The sequence below is a fragment of the Cydia amplana genome, chromosome 9 (assembly GCF_948474715.1).
Source record: "Cydia amplana chromosome 9, ilCydAmpl1.1, whole genome shotgun sequence".
Lineage (NCBI taxonomy): Eukaryota > Metazoa > Arthropoda > Insecta > Lepidoptera > Tortricidae > Cydia > Cydia amplana.
In genome coordinates, this window is record NC_086077.1 from 10,877,141 (window position 1) to 10,901,349 (window position 24,209).

Below are 24,209 nucleotides of genomic sequence, written 5' to 3' on the forward strand. Positions count from 1 at the left end.
CGGGCGGCTGTAGTGAACAGCTGAGCTCAGTCTCTACCCACCCGCAGGTTGAAACGCGCGTGCCTTGGCTTGACGAAAATCACAAACGTTGTCGTTAAAAAAAGGGCGCCAAATTTTCTATCGGCTCTGTGGCGTAAATCGTAAGTATTATGTTGTTCACGCGATTCTGCTATCGTGTTTACGTTTGATTTATGCAGTTCGAGAGATTTATGAAAGAGTGACACGGTTCCGGCTTGATATGTAGCGTGAACTTGACCTTGTATACCTGAAACATAAACAAAAGACAGCAGTATTTTTATCCGATTCTGAAATTATGTGTTGATAAAACAGTCTTGATAAACATCATACCTATTATAATCAACATATATCTAACGATGTGCTTAGACTAGGTACTTAGCGAATATTAATTAAATATTTAAAAACATATTTATCGTCGACGTAGCGTGGCAATTTACTTCGGAGTGCGAGTTCGAAATAATTAAATTATCATATTCATAACATTGCGCCTTACTCTGAGTGGCACATAAATATAATCTGTATGTGCCACTCAGTCCTATGCCGGCTATCAAACGAAATTAAATGAAACATGAAGTGCGTAAAGAAAAGGTGTTTTCTAGGGGAAAGTCGGTTAAAATATCGTACCAATTTTTACTTAAAGGTCGGTTTGTTTATTTATTTATTTATCGTATGGCATTAAAGTTACTGGATTCAATCCAAACACTATCCTAGAGATCGATGTTTGCACTCTTCAGATACTCGATGGCCCTTTCACTGAGGTTCGTGAGGTCTTCGATCCGTCCGTTGAATTTGGTGAAAGGGCATTCTAGAACAATGTGTTCGACTGTCTGCTCAGGGTCACCACAGGCGCACTGGGGGGAGTCACACCAGCCCCATTTATGCCAATGGTAGGCACAGTTTCCCACGCCTGTTCTGATGCGGTTCAATTGGCTCCATACCCGGCGCTGTTTGTCGAAGCCAGGTGGACGTGCTTTTGGGTTGAGTGTGAAAAGTTGTTCACCCTTAAGTTGTTGGGCACTCCACTCGGTCATCCATGAGTCGTGTATGTCCCACTCGTTGTCAATATGCACCATCCCAAGAGCTGGCGGGTTACGAGACTTGAGTCGTTTCTCTCCAAAGTCAGTGAGGTCTTTATGGATAGGCAGTGTGGGTTGACATTTGGTTTTTATAGCCTCTCGGAGCTGGCACTTTTTTCGTCGCAGGTGTGGTGGTTCTATCGCGCTAAGAGCTGGGAGCCAGAATGTTGGAGTGGGTTTGAGGCAACCAGTGATCAGCCGCATGGTTTCGTTCAGCTGTACATCCACGGAACCAGCATGTGCGCTGTTCATCCATACGGGGGCACAGTACTCGGCCGTAGAATAAACCAGGGCTAGCGCCGTAGTACGCAAGCAGGATGCAGAAGCTCCCCAAGAGGTTCCAGTAAGCTTTTGGACTATGTTGTTCCTGGTCCTTATTTTACTCTTCAGCTTCTCGGTGTGCAGTCGGAATGTCAAGCTTCTGTCGAGTGTGACACCGAGGTACTTTGGGGCATTGTTGTGCTGTAAGGTGGTATCACGGAATTTAACTCTCAGGGTCTTATGTGCGAGCCTATTGGACAGGTGAAAACAGCAGACTTCGGTCTTAGAGGGATTTGGGCACAGACGCCAGCGGGTGAAGAAGTCGTCCAACTTGGTTGGTTTGTTTATGAAGATACGAATGTGTTCGAATAATATGCAAATAACAGCATATTAGGCATACCTAATCAAAACCTAATATTAGCTAAGATACATAATCTTGGCTAAGTATTAAGATGAATATTATGGGATTAAATTAACTAAGTCACAATATATTTTTTGAAAGGGCAATCATGGATACGATTCAGCCAACGAGTTGGTTAAATCGTACCAACACCTTTAAAGTTATTTCCATGAGACATTTTGCATGTTTATTATTGTAGGTTTACCTAAAGATCAGATATTTTTTATTGCCGGTCACTGAAATTTGTATGTGTATTAAACCCACATTATATTTTTCTTATTTCGTAAAATCTAGACGTGCTGAGATTTAACCGGTGGTACAATACAGCCGGCTCTCCTCTAGGTATATCCTCTAACTAGCGAGCCACCATACAAGGAAAATTTAAATCAATCACATAGGTATAAATTTGTAGCAAATGAAATTAATTTAAGTACAAAAAGTGAAACAAGTACCTACAACAAGTAAGTTGCAATTGCTGGTAGGACTGTGACCTTAGGAGGCTATAAGTGCGTAGATCTGTTAATATTATGATAATGCTGTGGTTTCGGCCAAATGCCCATCGGTCTCCCGCCCGATGGTTCCGTACCATCACACAATTAATCTACAGTGTATATCTTAATAGTCTTAATTAAGAGGAATTTAGGGTTTTTTCTTTTCAGAGGAATTTTAAATTATTATTTTTATATATTTTTCGTACAGTATTTTAGGAATGACATGTACCTGGTGATTTAGCAATAAAACAATTTTTACAACCGATTATGAGCCTTGTAGCTTTAAATATATTTTTTTTATCTTTTTCAAACGATTTTTGAGATATTGCCCGCTGATAGACTTGCAGATTGCAGACGTACGGACATAATAAGCTTATTGTTATGTAGTAAGGGTGGGCTTTTACTTAAACATTTTGAAATGGGGCTTTAATAAATTACATACTCTAACCACAATGGTATAAAAATATAAGCTAACTAATCACAACAGTTCGCCCGAGAAGAATAAACTCATAAAATTTATTTGATTTCACACTTAGCATACGGGCAATGAGTGAGCAAACAACTGACGAGACATTATCGGCGAACGCCAATCGTTATCGGCGGTCGAACTCTAGTACGATCCGAGAAGTTATTAATTGAAATCGACAGAGCGCTACTAAAAAGATGTGGCTGACACATAGAGTATAATAATATATATGACATCAATTCAAAAAGCACGATAATGTTGCATAAGTATACATGTATGTATATAAGAGTTCATTTAATTATTAAAGACGCGAGTTAGCGAGACATGTAGTCATTTGTTTTGTTAAGTAGGTAAATGTTTAATAAATTAGGTAATATTAATGAATGATATATTTTTAGCTCTTAGGTTGTAACTACAAAAACGATTAAAATGACTCTTAATCCCTTACGCGCAATAATTTCACGACTTCAGTACATGAAGGAAATTACAGTTTTACTCAAAATGGGCCCATATTCCTCGTAGCACGTGCAAATGCAAACCAGTCTAAAATTGTAACACTTAAAACGCCGAATATAACTGTCGTTAATTATCATAAACGTTTACTCTGGTAGGTTTGACAAACTTCGTTGGAAATAGGCCAAGCCGTAAATTGGTAAATGTGAACGGTTTTAGCGACATTTTATGGAGTATTTATAGTTTTATTGTTAGTTTTAAGTTTGGGATACGATTTGTAGCCGCAAGCTTGTAAAATAACCATATGGTTTCTAAATGGACTATGGACGTACCACAAATTATATCATGCCCACTTACATTATTTAAATAACACTACCACACTCCAGTGCAAAGAAATCGGACCACCACATTTTTTTTAATTTCTGTTAAAACTGTACGTAAGCGTAGCGCACTTAGGAGAACCTCGCATTGGTATCGTAAAAAAATGTATTTTATTCGGTAGCAAAGTTTGTTTAATCCTTCGTGTCTTGAATTTCTTGCAACGCTCAAAATTCCACTTTGCTCGGGTATCAGTACTAGGTCGAGGAGTTAAACAACTTATTTTCCCTCTTATAAAACAAATAACTACTTATTATAATTTGCTTACATTTATTGTTTTTAAAGAGATGTATGTTGCATGTTTGTTTTACAATTATTTCCCGTCCGCTGTGGTATTCTTGTTTATTAATAACAAATGACATAAAGTCTAAAGATATATAATAAAAGTGGAAAACATAGTTTTGTTATAATTGGATACATTTGAAAATGTAACTTCACTACGCTCAATTATTTACAAACTTTCAGAAACAAATTATATTTCTAAATGAACTGTAGATAAGCTAAAAATAGTTATTTGTTTTACAAGGGGGCAAAGTTGTTGTTTAACCGCTCGTGCTAATATTGATACCCGAGCAAGCGAAAGATTCCAAAATTGAACCACGAGCGTAGCGAGTTGTTCGCAAATTGTAATCTTGAGCGTTGCGAGGGTTTCAAAGCACGAGGGTTAAACAAAATTTGCCCCCGAGTAAGACATAAAATTTTTCACCACACCAACCCGAAGCAAATATTAAATGTAAAATATCAAACAAAATCAAACCAAATCAAATTCAAATGAATGTTATTAAATATGTATCATCCAAAATCATCATTTAAAAGTCAAGTCTACCAGTAAATATAAGAAAACAACACAAAATTTGCATTTGATTACATGTGAATTACTGATAGCAAAGTGCAACTTTGCTATCCGTTTTTGAAGTGCAAAGTACGGCTTTCCGAGCTGGTGTGGTGAAAAGGAATGATACCACTATGTTCAATAAGGTACCTAGGTACTACCTGTGCACTCGTAGGTGTAGTAGTAGTAGGTTTAAGAATCAATTATATGCACAGAGTGATTACAACCCCACTTTATTAACAAATACAAGTTAATATTATACATACCATTTAGACATACGCGTAATAAAATAATCCCCAATAAAAATGCAGTAGGTACCGTAAAATGGGGTGAGTAGGGGCAAAACTGACATTCAAACCGCAATAACATTTTATTTTTACATATGCAAACTTAATGGTGTATACTTTATATAATAAGTGTTCCGGACGTTTGTATTTTAGTTTTTATTTTATTTTGGGTAGTTCCATTTCATAACTTTGACGATAAACAGGAAATCCCACCTCACCCCGTAGTCCCTCGTAATTGGGGTGAGATGGGATTTCATACAAAGGTGATTTTGGAAGATTGTAGGATCGTTTTTTTTATTATGTGTATTACTATAGCTCCATTTGGAATACATTATTTTTGTAGCAGTAGCCTTAAAATTCCATCTCACCCCCCTTTCATCCCTTCTCTCCCCATTCATAACCCAATTCTCTCCGCGAACCCTACTCACCCCATTTTACGGTACCTAAGTATTATATGCCACATATAATATAGCACTACAATAAAACGCATATGAATGATAACAGGCGATGAAATAACGTCAGCTATTATTGAGCACAAAGGATAGTTCCTCCACGTTCCTCTCACCAGTTCAAAAGGTTACTTGATACCGTTTAAGAGTTAAGCTCATTCAATAATAGAATATAATGTCTGCCTGAAATAGGTGACATTTTTGCTATTGTATCATAGCTATGTAGAAATAGTTATTTGTTTTACAAGGGGCCAAAGTTGTTGTTTAACCGCTCGTGCTAATATTGATACCCGAGCAAGCGAAAGATTCCAAAATTGAACCACGAGCGTAACAAGTGGTTCGAAAAATGGAATTTTGAGCGTTGCGAGGGTTTCAAAGCACGAGGGTTAAACAAAATTTGCCCCCGAGTGAGACATAAAATTTTTCACCACACCAACCCGAAGCAAATATTAAATGTAAAATAACAAACAAAATCAAACCAAATCAAATCCAAATGATGTTATTAAATATTTATCATCCAAAATCGTCATTTAAAAGTCAATTCTACCAGCAAACATAATAAGAAAATAACTCAAAATTTGCATTTGATTACTTTGCCTCACATGTGAATAAAATGCAACTTTGCTATCATTTTTTTAAGTGCAAAGTAAGCCTTTTCGAGCTGGTGTGGTGAAAAGAATATTGTTACTTTAAGAATTAGTTTGACATTTGTTTCAGCATCTCACCCGAGAAATTAGTAAGGGAGTAATGCCCGAAGCGGTGAGAATTTTCATTTTTTTCTTTAATTTATCACTACATAGTATAAAAAAGTCGCTTCCCTGTTTGTTTGTCTGTATGTATGCTTAGATCTTCAAAACTACGCAACGGATTTTGATGCGGCTTTTTTTAATAGATAGAGTGATTCAAGAGGAAGGTTTATGTATAATTTGTTAACCCGTTTGAAGCCGGGGCGGGTCGCTAGTAGAAGTTTACGCATTTTAAACTAGAACGGGACTCATTTAGCTTTTTTTTTTATTAGTATGCAGTTTGGTCGACATTGTGACCAGCGACTGCTTTTGTTGGGAGAAGATTGCCCTTCCGGCCACGTCACCACCAGGGCTCATTTAGCTGTGTTGCTATCAATTTGCTTGCCTCGTGTCCTTCGTGGGTACATAATTACCTATTTAAGGTCGTTTCTCAAAAAATTGGCACCGCCACCTGTCAATAGGTTTATGTTAGAACTTTTTTTTCATTATGTATAATTTTTATATATAAAATTTTAACACATATTTAGACAGACTTTTTACACAGAGGCCTAATACTTTGAAACAGATTTAATAAAATTTGATTCCAAAAAAAAAATTGTAACTACGTTTATCCGCTAACCTGTCGTGTCCCAACGCGAGGTACTGATGTTCCGAGCTATGAAAACCACATAAATTATTGACTTAATTTAACGTCATTGCCGGATTTTATTAACATATATCCTTAACTTTTAAGGTATTACTATCGTATAACAATATTATGCTTATATTTTAAGTTATTCGGCTTCAAAGTTTGTCCAAGGCAATTTTTGACATTCACCTGTCGCGTCACGTTCACGACGATTGTATAACCCCCACCGCACCTTTCCCGTCTCACTCCGCACGAGCCGAAGGCGTCAGTCATCAGCTATCTCCTGGTAGGACGAAGACGTGGTTATTGTGCTCCGCAAATAAAACACAAACGACAAAGTATCGGAAATTGGAGTTTGTAATGGGTAAGTACTCTTTATCCTGGCGTGGATATCTTGCTAATTGGGTAACCTATCGCATTACTATTAAGATATGTAACGTAATCAATAGTTTAGTTTTATATGCCTAAGTATGGAGTTCATCAAGCTAATACATTTTGTGTATTCGTGATATAACTGCCATTTTCCCCATCACCTGCATATCGTTCACCTGGCTAAAACTGCCAGGTGGATGAGATTTTGCGGCAGGTTAATGTCACTGATACCACAACTAATACTCGTAACTATATAATTGTATAGCGGTTATATCGCTTTTGTGTGGTAATTTAGGAATAAAAACTATCCTGTCTATTAAAGCTGCATATTATTCAAATTTGTGTACTTTTGTCTTACGTCTCGTTAACCCGTCCAAAAAAGTCAGGTGAATGATGCAATAGCAGGTGAATGAAGCGTCATTCACTTGCCATATGACAGGTGAACGATAACTATTTTAAATCCACGTTACATATACTCAGACAGTAATTAAGTAGATTTGTGACGTCCCATGGGAAAAGGTACCTTATGAGGGTTTTTAGTTTTAGACAGTCATATTAAAATATTTTGTACAAATGTGAAAACATGCTCAATTCTTTTATTGTGATGAGATGAGAGAGAGAGGTCAGTTCTGATAATGGGATCCATGAAGAATCGACGGAACTCCTCAAATCTTAAAGGCATACATATAGTGATTTTTGTGTTTTTATTTACAAATCAAGCATATACATTCAGAAAAGTGACATTTGATGAAGTGGAACTGCTGATCAAGATCAGAACGTAACTCTTCAACGACGCATAGTTCACGTTTGGCGATTTGTCCTCTTCGTTATGTTTGTTAAGCAAGTTAAGTTTTTAAGCCACATTTTTGTCAAGCTCGAGTTCTGATGATGGGATCCATGAGGAATCGAGGGAACTCCTCAAATTTTAAAGGCATGCGTATAGAGACTTTTGGATTTTCATCAGAAAATCAAGCATTTTCATTAAAAAATGTCGCATTTGATGAAGTGGAACTGCTGATGATGATCAGAACAGAACTCTTCAACGACGCATAGTACACGTTTGGCGATTTCGATTTCGACTTGGACTGGGACTGGGGCTGGGACCCGGACCCACATACACATATCGGTACACGGCGGGAAGAATTTTAAGATCAAGTTTCTTCAATTTTGTATCAGAAACTACACGATCCCCAAGAATATGATTTCTCTATCTAGGGTACCTACTGCTCTCCAAGGACGTGTTGGATGACCAAAACAGCGTATGCCTATGATGCACCAAGTCTATTCCACTTGTACTACGAGGGTTCAGCATCAGCTCTATCTTGGGTTCTGCTCTCCCAAGTGCTCATCAAGACGTGTCGAATGACCAAAACAGCGTGTGTCTATGTTGCACCAAACCTGAGTTCCACTAGGTACTGCGAGGGTTCAGCATCAGCTCTATCTTGGGTACTGCTCTTCCAAGTGCTCATCAAGACGTGTTGGATGACCAAAATAGCGTGTGCCTAAGTTGCACCAAACCTGAGTTCCACTAGGTACTGCGATAGTCCAGCATCAGCGCTATCTTGGGTACTGCTCTCCCAAGTGCTCATCAAGACGAGTTGGATGACCAAAACAGCATGTGCTTACGTTGCACCAAACCTGAGTTCCACTAGGTACTGCTAGGGTGACAGCAAGTTTGAATGTTACTTATTCACAGAAACTTATTGTTAAATTGGGAATCGTATCGAAGGTGAGGTGGGTCAGAATCCAAAATTTTAACATACTATTGTAATCATCGTAGTGGACAATAAGGTCCCTTTTTATAGAAAATGACACATTTTTCGATTATTTTTAGAAGGAATTGAAAATGATGTGATGGACAGGTGAATGACACTCAGTTCAGGTGAATGATAACAAGAAACCAGGTTAACGGCAACGGACACAGGTTAATGGAGCCTCTCGATAACCTGTCAATATTTTCAGTGGAATTTGTACTTATTTCTCGATAACCTGCTTCTACTATCGATAACCTGGGGACAAAATATCTTTCACCTGTCCTTGATGTCATTCACCTGAATTTTCTAAACTAATTGAAGGAATTGCTTCCCTTCCACATTTTCTAATAGTTTAAGTTGCCTTTTAACGATCTCAATTTAAAAAAATGCGAAAATGCATAATTTTTGAAAAACATAAATTTTAAGCTGGCGGTGCCAACTTTTTGAGAAACGACCTTAAATAGTCCATACGTTGCTAAAACTAGTAATTATAGGTACGAAGTAAATTGATAGAAAGGTACCCTGTGGATTGCTTTGATCAATACATTGTGTAAAGTACCTACACTCGAGAAAAATTTAGGTAATTTTGTATCGATATTTTCATGAATGTCCGTGTCATGGCATTATCGCGCATGTTTTGCAACGTCAAACATTACTACCTAATGTTAAACATCGAGATTTACGAGAAAAGATGATGAATATGCAGTTTTAACGACATTTAATATGATAAAACAGAAGTGATTAATAAAATCACTTCTGTTTTATCATAAATAGGTATACAGAAGTATACCTATTTATGACTGAGCTAATAAAATCATTATGAGCTAATAAAATTATATTTCTATTTATGACTGAGCTAATAAAATCATATCAAATAAAATAATCAAATGTCATTTAATTTCAGGCAACTAAGGCCCATATGTAGAGAAATAAATTCGTTATCTCCACATAAAATAAACAATATTGTTTCTGTTTAAAACTGTCAAAAAATGCAAATCATTGCTATATCAACATCATAATTTGCAAATCATTGCTATATCAACATCATAATTTTGTCGGGTTCACCGTATAAGCAAAGGCCCCCGCCGCGTCTATCTGTTAGTGTGTATGTCTTTCGCGATAAACTCAAAAACTTTTGAGCGGATTTTCATATGTTTTCCATCTATTAATAGAGTCATTCTTGAGGAAATGGTTAAGGTTTTGTGTAACCCGTGCGAAGCCAGAGCGGGTCGCTAGTTGTTTATAAATTTGGCAACGGGCTAAATAAACTGCTAAGTATTTTGATTTAAGGTTATCTCAATTATTCAACATTGACCAAATCAGCATCATTGTTATTGTGTGTCTTTTTATCTATCCGAAATAAACTACATCAATATATTTACGAGTAGGTACGATTATTCAACTAAACACAAGTGGACATACTAAAGCTTCATTTATGTTAGGGGTTATCTGAATGTCTTACTTAGGTCAGCGCTATCTACCTGGGCTATTTGCAGGTTAACCCCAAGGGCGCAGCCTTCGCACCACGTCTTGTGGCAAATTATACCATTTAAGTGTAAAAGCGTAATTTGTTTTTCTGCCCATGAGTTCAGAAAACATTTCTTTGAATTCATTATAAAAAAACTAAATCTTGAGTCTTCACTTTAGCTAGATATAAAATCTTATTTTACATAAAATTAACTTTGAGAATGTCATATCATAAATTAAAAGAAAATATGGTTCTGTTGCCGCCATATTACACTTTGCCATTTAGTTCAATCGATTGAATCGATTTGGCCCGTATGTTCATCGTTTCGCCGCCGTTCTGACAACGTTGCGTGCCATGCACGAAGCGTTTCGGCACCGGCAAAATATCCTCGCCGACAAATTTTGACGGTCCGTGCATGGCACGCTACGGGTATGGTCGGTGACGGAACGGGCTAGTGGGCATAGTCTCATACTTTTTAATACAAAGAATATTTTTTTGCCTAACACGTTCCTACTACGGTCATGGTATAATACGGTGTAGTGGGCAGAGACCTTTAAGTTAAATTTAGATAAACTTGTTCCAGATTTATGTAAGTTTGGTTGCTTATTGACGATTTTGCTTGTTTTCTCTTTGAAAAAAGAAAAATGTCTCGAACGAACCAATGTACAACCTCTTATCGATTTACAGCAAATTGCATTTTCTAAAGTACGAATGAACGATATCGGATTGCAATCGACTTACTCGTAATTTATTTAGAGCATTGGTGCATTAGCTAGGTACTTTGAATCAGCATGTTACAAAGTAAGAACGCAGGAATTTGATACACATAGTACATACATGCAGTGTACATGACTGTACATTCTGCATCAAATATATAGTGAATGCTAAAGTGGCCACAATATACATAGGTATTGTATATGTATACACACCGTGGTTACCATAAAAATAAGGACGAGTCCCAATATGCTAGAGAGCTGAAATTATACCATGTAGTTAGTAGACTTATCAAAAACACCAAGTTTTATTAGCTACTTTGGCCGTGACTATCGTGATTAACCAACAAAGTAACCAACAAATCTCATTTCTATTTTTTATTTCAATCAAATAGGTATATTAACAGCAACAGTGAAACTCTAAAATCTTTTTGACATTCCTAATAAGTCTCCAGATGGCAGTGGCGAAGACATAAAACTCTCAATTAATTGACCGATGATCGACCAATTGCGTTAAACGAGCGGTCCAACCCCGCATAATGCAATTATTGGTGTTCAGGCGTGAGCGCGAGGTCGCCGCAAACTCCAATTTAATTCGTGGTCCGTGCACCGTGTCTCACTGTCAACCAAGGCGGCAAACATACGGAACCGCCTCTGCGCGGAGGCTTTTGTGTCACTATGTCTATAGCTGGTCAACCAAATCTTGTCAGTAAAAAAAGGCGCGAAATTCAAATTTTCTATGGGACGATATCCCTTCGCGCCTACATTTTTCAAATTTGCCGCCTTTTTCTACTGTCAAGATCTGGTTGACCAAGTATATCTAAAGCATACGAGCAGTTGTTTTTTTTTTCGAAATTCAAATCCCGAATCTCTATGGTCACTTGATAAATTCGGGTATTCCACGACCATAGAGATTTTTCCACAAAAAAGGCATTGACAATATCAGAATGTATTATAGGTATTTAGTGACCATAGAGATTCAGGGTCTGGATTTCTGAAAAATATCAGCCCGTGTGTGATGTATAGCTGGTCAACCAAATCTTGTCAGTAAAAAAAGGTGCGAAATTCTAATTTTCTATGGGACGATATCCCTTCGCGCCTACATTTTTCAAATTTGCCGCCTTTTTCTACTGTCAAGATCTGGTTGATCAAGTATACCTTCGCATAACATGATGATCTTAGCAAAGGAAGCGGATCCGCACGGCGCTCCGGTGAACAAACGGGACATCGCCATATCAGCGCAGAGAGCTGTGTCTCTCACACACTGGACCGGCGAGCGGATCCGCATCGTGTGACAATACTGATAACCGCGTATGATAATCCATAAGGCGTAGGTATTTAGCCCATCAATTTATTAATTGACAAATTAAATATCTCTAAAACCATCAGCACGTTCTAAGTTTTGGTGCCAGTGTTAATTTATTAGGTATATGCGTTTTTTACACTTCAATATGAACACAGAATCAAAAAGAAAATCGAATGTCACAAAGTAGGTTCAAGTTATATGTATATTTACTACTCTTTGGGCTCAAGTCAGTTCAAGGTCTAAGATACCGATGTAACCAATTTGCCAGAAATATTTATTATATTACGTTCCTAATATTCTACCAATACCTATGTGATGCATGTATGCTTCTGTTTACTTCATCGTTTGTTTCTCTTGATCTAAAGATTTACAAAGTAAACACACAAGTAAATCGTACCTGCTAAGAAATTAGGTCTCAAGTAAATATTGTCTCAGTTCGTTTGCTTCGAGCATGTGATGCCGAGTTACTCAAATATTATCTCTGCGATAAGTTTCAGCGACGAATGCTGTTTACTGAGAAAGGTATACATACATTGTGACCACACGCGCTTTTTTGTGATGATAATGTGATTAAGTGCTAAATAGGGTTACCTACCACTTGGTTACCTCTCGAACAGATACTCGAAGTGCAGGTTGATCAATAAAATATTTGACAATTGCTCGAATCGAACCTAAACTATCAATAAAAGACCATTTTAGAGAGCCAATTTAAAAGAACTGACACCATTAATGCGATGAACATGCTACAAAAAAACTACAGACACAATCACAAAATTGGTAAATTTAGTAATTAGCAATTAGGACTTACATCTACCAATATTCAACCGTATAGTTAAATGTCAAAACAACTGCTATATGATGAATTAAGGGACAGCCCTATAGCGTATACCTAGTAAAGTAATAAAATGTTTACACATAGATATATTTATGAATAGAATATAAAAGAAACATATGCCTAATATTCTTCAGTATCAACTCCATCTTTTGGCAGGTCGTTGTGTTACTTAGCCAATTATTTTCTCATTTATAAAGTTTTTTCACCTAATAATTATTGTTTGCTTCCCTTCGTTATAGAGGCCTCGAATTGAAAGAACAAAAATTATTGAGTAACCGAGATTTGAATATACTTAGTAGTAATTTGAATTAAATAAAATAAACTTAAAAGCACGAAAATATTTTTCATCGCTTTAATTATAATTTCTTATATATATAGCCGAGCGTGCAAAATCGGGTCCCACATGCAGTATAATCATGATATAATTATTTTCGCTGCGTATATATATATTCATTAAAACACAATGACATAGTAGTCATGCCTAAGATTACTTAAGAATAAACAACGGAACAATCGTCTGTGTGTTTTACACCAACATTGCATTCAAAGTGTCACTCAAATGTTTTCCTATTTATTTATGTCCCGTGATACAAATGATAAAGCTGTTTTGAGAACACTCACTTAGTTAAACGTTGGACTTTCATACTTCAGTCTAAACTGGTGGACACGAAGAGAAGGCTGCATAATGTTACTTTATGTGTATTTATCGTCAATATTTTTTCTATTAACGGCACTTGTTGTTTTAAAAAGACTGAAAAGTGGGCAAAAGGTTAGATCAAAGGTATATAATTTTTATCTCAAAGTAATATTTTTAATCTTTTATCTAGGTATGTACTAATTTGTAATATTACTTACTGCTGTAAGTATGTACCTATGTGTTATGCTTTATTTACCATGAAATGTAAAAAGCTCGTTTTCCTTGGAAAATTATATCCCCATTTGTTATTTTTCAGAATAATACGCCTATATATATTCTTAAAAGTGGGCAAAAGGTTAGATCAAAGGTATATTATTTTTTTCTCAAAGTAATATTTTTAATCTTTCATCTAGACATGTGCTAATTTGTAATATTACTTACTACTGTAAGTATGTGCCTATGTTTTATGTTTTATTTACCATGAAATATAAAAAGCTCCTTTTTCATGCAAAATTAATTTCCCATTTGTTAGTTTTCAAAATAATACATCTGTATATATTCTAATGTTAAATACTACATTAGGCATTATTAAATACAATGAGTATACAAAATAAAAAGTTACTTTCAAACCTACAGTTACTTATTTAATTTTACTCATAGGTACATATTTAGTTGGTTTGTGCTATTAAACGTTAAGTAGGTACAACTAGCAATTATTCTCCAAATTTTACTATGAATAATGAATGTGAACTTTGTTTGATGTTAATAGACACAAACAAGAGATGTATTCAATGCGTTTTAAATGTTTGACATTTCGATTGTAGAGGTCTACGGCGTAGCACATCTACGAACTAAGTACCTACTAAGTTTTTTTTTAACTGAATTGACATTTATTTAATATGAATAAGGTAAGAACATATTTATTGATTCTAATTTGCATAAGAATAGGATGGTCCCACTATTGTTCAATTAATGTTATCTATTCTATGACTACGGTTACCTAATTTTTTAATAACCTTAAATACTTAACAGTACCTATATACCTAACGTTCATAGAACCTGGGACCCGATTAAATGACGAAAAAGCTTACTAGAAATTAATGTATTTACCAATGAGCTGAGTATGAGCTGAAATAAATATTATTTGACAGAATCATCAATATACATATTATAAAACAAAGTCCCCCGCCACGTCTGTTTGTCTGTATGTTCGCAATAAACTCAAGAACTACAGAACGGATTTTCACGCGGTTTTCACCCATCAACAGAGTGATTTTTGAGGAAGGTTTAGGTGTATAATTTGTAATGATTTTGTGTAAATTACTTGAACTACCCGTGCGAAGTCGGGGCGGGATGCTAGTTAAAAATAAAGGAGTGCTTGTCTAGTGGTTGAATATTTTGAGTGTTACCTTAAAACTATGTCTGTCAAATGTCTAAACGGCCATCCACACTGATTCTATTCCTCTTGAAATTCAGTCCATAATTAAGAAAATCTGCTCAAAAGAAGTTATTAAAAAAACATTGCATATGAAAAGTGATCTAATTTTATTGGCATTTAAAACTGTTTTAAAGTATATCCTTTATTTGAAATATTATTTTTATTCTAATCCCTATTTACTTCACCGCAAGAAACAGTACCTAGATTTTCTGTCTGAAGCCAAAAGTGACTTTATTTTTACAGATTACAATGGGGGGCTGGTTAAGCTACTTGTGGTGGGGCGGAAACCCGGACGCAGTGAACGAAGTGTCAGGTCTGACGCGGCGCGAGGTGTACGCCGTGCAACGCTCTTGGGCCCCCGTCGCTGCAAACTCCGTTGCTAATGGGACGGAACTCCTCAAGAGGTAAACATCTAGAACCTACGGTACTAAACCTTGAATTAGATAAGTGAGCACGAACGCTGCATCGTGATGCGTCCAATCGAAAAATGAATATGCGTACGTAATGAAGGTATTTATCGGAATGTACATTTTCTTCGATCTTCGTTGCGAATGAAAGACAAATTAACCGGCAATGAGGAGACACGTCCGCATTGATGCAAATGACAGTTAGGGTCTTCGATCAACACGGGCTTCCGACACGTCGGAAGGGATAGGCCCAAGCGATATCTTGACATTCAAATCATTCTGCCATTTTTCGCGGGGGGAAACGTGCACACAGTCGCACTTCTCACACACTTACATACAAAATCCAATCTGTAATGACGACACAAATACATAGAAAATGACACACGTCAAAGACAAATCTTGCAAACCTCGATCTCTTTTTGTGTACGGATGAGTCACAAGTGTCACAACACGCACACTAACCCATTTTCGTCGAAGAATGTTATTGTATTCTGAGAGATGAGAAGTCGGATTTGTCGCTCGACCGATCCGCAATTTGTACTGGGCGAGCAAAATCGATAAATCCAACAATTTCATGAGACTAAAATATAATAATTGTGTTTAAATGTAATGAAACGTATGATATGTAAAAAAAATATTACATGTGAAATGTAACACCTTCTATTTGTAAATTTGATGTCCCCAACCTCTTTTTACAACAAGAAACCGAGTAATTATTATTTTTTCTGCTGCTGTGTTCACTCGCGCGTCTGGACTCGGTCTAGTTTAAAATCCGAGCGCAACTAGTTTTATTACCCGCGCTAGATCAGTTGATCTTGTACCTAGACCTAGGCAGAGGGGAACTAGTGCGAATGCCGCATCCCTTCCGTGTTGATCGAAGGTTAGGGTATCAATATAAAATTATACTGAAATGACAGCTGCCATGAAAGTAAGTTACGCGGACAACGGAAAGAGAAGAATCATGGAATATAAGGGAACCGATACATCTCACGAGTCTGCCCTTTCCACATACACTCTTCACTTGAATTATAGATAAATACACCATTTTATATCTATGTTGTAAGCGCTATTATGCAGTTTTCAAATCGTATTAATTTGATTATTCCAGAGACATTCTTAGTTTCTTGATGATGTTTAATATGTTGTTGTATTATAAAAATGGCATGGGTTCAAATTATGAAGCAAATGTAAAATTTTAAAGCGAACAAATGGGCCATCACCTGTCAAGCAATGAATTTGATCGAAACATGGTTTACTACGAGTTTTACTGCCCGAACCGCCGTCGGCGCCGGCGCGAGTGATCGTAAAACTTGACCGTAAAATATACATATTGGTATTATTGTTTTAGGTAAGTAGGATTTTAAAAAAATCGTTTGGAATTATGCATGTATGTTAATGGAATTAACTTAAGACTATTTGCATGAATGCAGAATGCTGATGCTACCTTAAAACTCACCTTACGAGTATTTAAAGTGTAGCGAACCGATAACGAACCAAAACACAATTAATGGTCATCGGGTTGACTACCTATACTTGTACCATGGTACTATACGATAATTTATCGAATAGTATTGCTTACTTCTTGGATATCAATAGCATTTGTTAATTACACCTTCAAATTCGAGTACTCTAAAGAAAATGCATATACTTAGGTAAATACAATCTTCACAGGTGAATGTCATTTTGCACTACAAAGGGAATTCACTCATCATTCGCAAACTCAGACAGCTTTAACGAATTCACTGTTAATGACGGCACATTGTCGTTACAAATCATTTTTATTACGAGTACTTACTGGGAAAACCGTACTACAGGATGCGCTTTAGAACTACGGGCTTGGCACTAGATGGGCGTTTTCTAAAATAAATATTGAAAACCCGATTCTCACAGATCCTGGTGTTTTCTTTCAACTCAGCATCACTAAGCATATTCAATCCTGATGATAAAAAAATGTCCCAAAAATTTGTATGAAAATTGTACATTCCACTACGTTACGTCCATACAAGTGAAAATTTTTCTCATAATAAAACGTGACGTAATGGAATGGACATTTTGGGACATCTTTTTTTAATGGAAGGGTGGAGAATCATCCCGCTATCCCGGGGTTAACCGGATAAACCGCTAACCCAGTGTCAAATTGTACTGGTAACTCCAGATTTAACCGGTTAACCCTGGGTTAGTGGAATGGTGCAATTGGCCCTAAGCGAGGCAGAACAGGCTACTACGTGGAGCAGCTTAATTAAAATCCATTAGGGTCGTTCTACCGTTTCGTGCCGATTTCGTGTCCGAGCCCACATGAAGCGTTAAAATTATATTTTTTTACTTGTGGTTATTTTTAAAAGGTATGTTTATGTGGTACGAAAAATGCGCCAGTTTTGGAATTTAGCTAAACCTAATGATCTATTAAATAAAAATTAAAAACATGCGAAAAATTCATTTCCCTCGCACCTAAAATGGCGTACCATTGGGTTCGAAAATTAAAAAACACTATTATTTGCAGATAAACCCTACTTTCCATTATTGTTTATAAATAAGCACATAATCAGTATTATAATGGTACATGGTGCGTATTTTTAAAGTTAAATTATCATAGAGAGAACGCACTTTTTAATTTTGTCACGCGAAAGACTTCATTTTCACTATAAAAAATTGCCACTCATGCCAAATCTAAACGCGCCTTTATTCACGAATAACTGTGATTGCTACGTGTTTTTACTACCTTAGTCTACCGCAATACGTCAACGAAGGAGGTTTCGCGCTCTTGGTTTACGAGTAATTTAGGTTCTCCTCACCGGAAAGGCACTTTGTCACGGTTACTACTCATTTTTATACATTAAGTAATTTGGTGCTATATATATTGCAAAAAAATCACCTTGTTAATAATCTGTTGGCATTTTGGTATATCTTCATTACTTTTACTTGATGACATTCTAGCCTTAAAGACTATAAAGAAATTTAAAAAAACCGTCGAAAGTTCATTCCACTCCAATTCATCCCTCTCCATTTCTTCCAATCTTGTCGGGTGAAGGAAATGAACCAGTTTGGAAGGAAATGAACAATAATTTTGTATGACAGATGTGATACCTTTTTATGTTTTTAGCCCACAGCCCAAGAGTTATATACACACATACGCTCTTAAATCATAACTCCCATGTTTTGAAACGTATATATGTCCAATTCTTTCGACTTCGTTAGACCGTTTGACAGAGTTTCAGGGTATAGGTTCTTATCTATACCCGACACTATGTCATGGGAATCCTGTTGGTTGTGAATATTGCATACCTATAAATAAGCAGATAGGCGCGTAAGTAGGTTTTTTTTGTCATGGCAAATATTGTAAATATATCGGATAGATACATCATATTTCCAACATTTTATAAATGCGGAACATTTTGGACAGATGACCCGATTGAAACTTATCTAACGCCTATTAATGAAAAAAATATGCTAATTAAAATACTGAAAACTTTTGATAGCTCTTGAATAAAGCTCAAGAGCGAGTCCTCCGATGCCAGATATTTATGAGGAGGGTCTCACAAAGATCTGCTCCCGGGAGCCTCTTTTTGTGCTACCTAAGTTAAAAATACAGGATGGCCGTATCAGGGAAATTTCTTGTAACTTTGTAACCGTCTAAAGGCCAAGCTTTAGAAAAATCTAGAAAGTTCATGAAACAATGGTCCAACACCATCTAGAACTGGAGAGGAGCGTCCCATTCCCACCCCTTTCTGCGAGTTCCGCAAAGAAAGAGCAAGCAGCTCGGAGCGTCCGATTGTGGCGCGCTTTCCTGCGAGGCTGAAAGCCGAGCTTTCGCAGGAGAGTAGACCTTAAATTGTTTCAATGCCCAAATGCAACCGATGCCGAAAGCCGGGCTCCGCAAAAGGTGTTAAAAATTTCTTTTAACTATTAGCAGCGGGCACAATCGTGCGAGGTCAAAGACTGAGCTTCAATGAAGCTGACCTCAAACAAGAACCAATAGCCGAATGTATTAAAAAGCAAGGCCGAAGGCCCGGGGGAGCTTCAGATAGGGGCACATTTCCGTGCAAGGCCAAATATCAATCTGCAAGAGAGCAGAACTTTGCTAAGTGAGGCCAAAGGCCGAGGTCCGCATAAACGCTGAAGGCCCAGTCCGTTTGATCACGTTGCGCTTCCATAGAAGACCTAACTTGAGAACTAACTAACTAACTCCTGCGGCTTGACCTTTGCATTTTTCCTCGAAAGTGCGACTTGTTGAGTCTACAACCCTATGGAGTTTGTTATTTATAATAAGTATTTTGATTATTGGGGCGTACTCGGCCTTTGGCCTCTATTTACACAGGGTTTTGTGTTTCGTAGAGTACGCTCTTCGACCTCCAATGGCTTTAGAGCTCAACATCGTGTTTGCGGTCCGCTAGTTTGCTTTTTAATACACAACTATTTGTTCGTCTCCAGCTCTGCTGTCCTGCAGCTTTACCTCAGCCCGCCGTTCCCTTTGAAACGGCTTATCATGGTCGTGTCCGAAATATAATATTCTGGCCCACTTCATTATTTAAAAAAACAGCATCTGCCCTTTACAAAGACGGCTAAGTCACATTACCTACATCGATACTGGATACTTTAAAATTATACCTCAGTTCTTTCCCGAATAATATATTTTATCATAAATAACGATTGTTTTTTATAAAAATTTGTAGATAATTTAAGCTTTTTTAATTTCATTTATGTAAGCAGTTTTTTACATTACAAATCTCATTATTATATGTTTCTAGTTCTGACAAATAATGAGACCGAAAACGAATACTGAAACATCGTAAAAAGTATTGTTAAAAAGTAGGTTATTATATTAAACAGGTCAACAGGGTAGATATACTTTTAAAAAGCCAAGATATTTATGGTTCCATCGTTTAAAATATTATCACTTTGATTTTAAGCAATAAAGTTAATTTATATTTAATCTAATTTCATTTCCTTCTATTCGTGTTTCATTACCTTCCCTTGCTTTTTCATTTCCATCTGTGCCTTCATTACATTCCTTATTTGTTTTCCAAAAGTATAACTAGTATATAGGTGCCTTTCTTAAAATAATATACACAATACGTATACACATTCACAATATCAAACTCTACACTGTAACTTCAAAATAAAAAAAATCCCAAAAAAAGTGGCAAATCGGCACGAAACGGTAGAACGACCCATTAGTATTCAGTTTGTCCGCGCATCGTTAAGCTGGAGCTGCTAATTGCAGCTCTCGTAATTAATTTATTGTCAAATTTCATTGGTTATGCGACTCAGTACAGCGTGCACCTAATTGGCGCCGGCTAAACTGGACTTAATTAATTGTGCCTACTGATTAGTCATTGGGCCAGTGGAATCAATAACGAAGAAGAAATCACATACGAGTAATCCTTTTCTTTGGTTACAATATTAACTTATTTTAAAGTACAGAATTGTTGTACATATGTATTTCACGTGACACAAGAACTCACAAGGTGAACTTTTATGCCTATTTTCCCTTTTCCCATGATTATAATATTCATACTTTTCTGAAAATATGAAACAGCGCAACACTATTTTTGTCGGCAAAGTTTTATTACATAATTTAAATAACTTGTACATAATGCTAAATGCAACAAGGGCACGTAATACTCGTAAGTGTAACTATATCTATCAAATTATACAATTGTCACGGTGCCAAAATTGTCACTAAATCGTAAAATCGATATATTGAAATTTCTACTGGCGTCTTACGGGCCCGCCCACTTGCACCATCCCACTAACCCGGGGTTGAGTACTGGTAACTATGGTAACTCCAGGTTTATCCGGTTAACCCTGGATTAGTGGAATGGTGCAAGTGATGGGCCTTAATCGTAAAATGTCAATTAATATAGAATACGTCAAAATAATGGATATTTTCTATTTGGTCGCAATTTCTCACTTTACATGATAAATTACACATAAGGTCGACCGGGTTAAATGCAACTATGGGGTAATTGTGTCTATTTAACTTATTTTTTACAACAACGTGAATTACAAAAGCTCCCGTCGTCTAGTAATAAAGCCTGAGCTACTTGGAAATGAAACGTTGCATATTATAGTAGAGGGCGTTTCGACCAATCGTATACGAGAAAGAACGGTGAGACGCAATAACCCCATAGTTGCATTTATCTACCTCGCTTGACCTTATTTAAAACATAGTAACTATAAATCCGAACCCCTCTTTCACAGATTATTCCGCGCATACCCCGAGACGAAAGACTTCTTCAAGATGCTCCGCAACCAGACCGAGGAAGACTTTTCGAGCAACATACAGTTCAAGGCGCACGTCATCAACCTGATGAGCTCGCTCGACCAGGCCGTGGCCAACCTCAACCAGCCCGAGGTGGTCGCCGCCATGATGAGGAGGCTCGGGGAGTCGCATAAGAAACGGCAGATTAAAGAGAGCCACTTTCATGTAAGTATATCAGAATATTAAAGAGGAAGTTAGTGGTGTTGCTATTTTTTTTTGCGTGTTTAATAAATTATTACACGATTACGTAAAGTGCGCTGTATGAAAATTGAATGGTAAAAATCTCAAATCCGCCGAGGTACCTATTAGCTAATTTTTTTTCCTTTTTTTGACTTAAGTTTACTAACGTAATAAAATCCTTAGAATTTGATTATTTTTCATTAGTTACCAGTATGTATCACTTAGTGACTAGCAGTTGTCTTACCCTTTTTTTGATAAATTTAGTAGCTATAGGTAGGGGGAAGCGTTAACGATGGACGATTGTCATCTTAGCCACGCAGTTGTCGACGATAATTATATAACTAATTTAGATTAAACGTACATTATATCTTTTCCAGGATTTAAAGGACGTAATAGTGAAGATGTTCATTGAAGTGCTGAAACTAGACGATTCTACACTCGGTGCATGGGGCAAGACCGTCGACTTCTGGTACAATCACGTGTTCGAGACCCTCAACGCCGAGGCGAGATAGCATGAGCTAAGCGGCTGAATTGTGACTGAAACACAAAATGTCCCGTTCTCGAAAGTTAAGCATAGGAGCCATACTGCCGTATTCGAACTTCAAGATATTCACAAGAGACGACACGTACTAGATCCATTCTAGATACGTTATAGTTTAGATTTCAACTAGTTCTCTTTTGCAGCGCAATTCGGGCAACCAATGTCACTTTTACGATAGATCGTGTTAGATATATACTAGATGTGAATTAGATCTCTAAGTTATTACTTAGAGATTAGAGACGATGTCCACAAGATATTTCTTGTGGACATCGTTCAAGAGTATCTCTAGAATCGCGGAAATGTCAAATTTGACAGGTTAGATCTTAAACATATCGTTATCGTATCTTGGCGATGTCTAATAGATGTCTATTACAAAATCCGAATCGGGCCCTAAGTATTTTGCGGCGTTCATGTACCTATTTATTACGCGTGTATTTATTACTAACCTAACCTAAACCAAAAATTAAGCGAATTTCAAATAGCGTTTACCTCTGGATTGCTTATTTGAATACCTACTTCATTACACATATTAAATTGTCTCCAAAAGCTTATTTTTTGTAATAAAACGCTACGAATTGTTGTCGACTTGTCGCTATAAAACGAAAAAATACTAACTGCGGTAGTAGCGTTCTCGCGGTAAGCCGGACTGTTAATTATTTTATTTAAAGAATAAGTTCGGATTTTCGGAATCGACATTATTCTCCCACGTCCTTAACTTTCGGGAAGTCCGGGTACTTAGAAGTAGCGCACAAAGCGTTAATTTTATGTTGTGACATCCAATATCAATAAGTAACACATTGTATTAATCTCACTCAGTAGGGTCATAAATTGAAAATTAGGTCTAAAAGACTATTCTCCTTGCTTCATAGCAAGGTTGAGAAAAAACAGGCATATAAATACTTATTACAGCTCTATATAATAGGTATGTTTTTGTAGAACACTTTCACATTACCTTTTTTCTCAATCATACTGAAACCGCACCGCCTAACTTCGGTGTTTGTAATTTGTCGCGTTTTCTTTTTTTTTCATAAAAGTCGTGTGGAAAATGTCCATCGCGCATCGCCCATGTTCTGTTCAGCCTTTTCAGCATAAATATGTAAACATATATGTATAAGGTTTTCAAAACAATCACACCCTGGATAATATTTTAAATATTATCCGAATTGAAGTCTTTGGCCATTATCAAGTTTATTTTACGATCATATATGATCCAGATGTTTTACGATTTTAAGTGTAGGTATGTTTTTTTTGTTAAAAAAGATGTCTCTAATTACTGGTACGAATTAAAATTTTAAATTACGAGTACGTATCTAACATATTGATGTTTCACAGTTTACTTTAATTTTAAGTTATAAAGATATATATTTTGTATTGTAAGTATAAAACAATGGAGGCTTTTTACACCTATATATATATAGGGAGCTATTTGTAATTTTTATACAAATACTATAGTTACTTTTAGATATCGAATATAAAAACTTAACCTTTTTAGTGGATATTTCGAATAATTCAAGAAAATAATTGAAACCATTTTTGTAGCTACAATTGTGTAGATGCAGGTGGGTACTAATGTGGTCTAATTAATTAAGCGATATACATAATAAGCCTAAGGTTTAGCTATGGATAACATATAGTAGGTATAGGTACGAGGGGTGTTCAAAATATTCTCGGTATGAGAATGAAAACAAACAAGTACGAAAAGTTTGATATTTTTATTTTTCAATATACTCCCCCCCTATGTTCATACACTTAAAAGATCGATCAATTTTTTTTTTTAATCCTGCATAAAAATATTTTTTATCTTTGGTGTA

General features: G+C 36.5%; 1 protein-coding gene across 4 annotated transcripts; it reads left to right on the forward strand.

Annotated features, from left to right (window-relative positions):
- The first annotated feature begins 53 nt into the window (after positions 1-53).
- On the forward strand, positions 54-22,383 carry LOC134650704 (globin-like). Of its 4 annotated transcripts, none has more exons than XM_063505638.1 (4): positions 54-140; positions 15,252-15,412; positions 21,617-21,842; positions 22,235-22,383. In XM_063505638.1, the coding sequence occupies exons 2-4, from the start codon at positions 15,258-15,260 to the stop codon at positions 22,367-22,369; spliced, it is 516 nt and encodes a 171-aa protein (XP_063361708.1). In that variant the 5' UTR covers positions 54-140; positions 15,252-15,257; the 3' UTR covers positions 22,370-22,383. The 4 variants fall into 4 exon arrangements, with proteins under 4 accessions (XP_063361708.1, XP_063361709.1, XP_063361706.1 ...); XM_063505639.1 differs by having other exon boundaries at positions 133-151; XM_063505636.1 differs by lacking the exon at positions 54-140 and adding an exon at positions 13,579-13,714.
- The last annotated feature ends 1,826 nt before the right edge of the window (positions 22,384-24,209 follow it).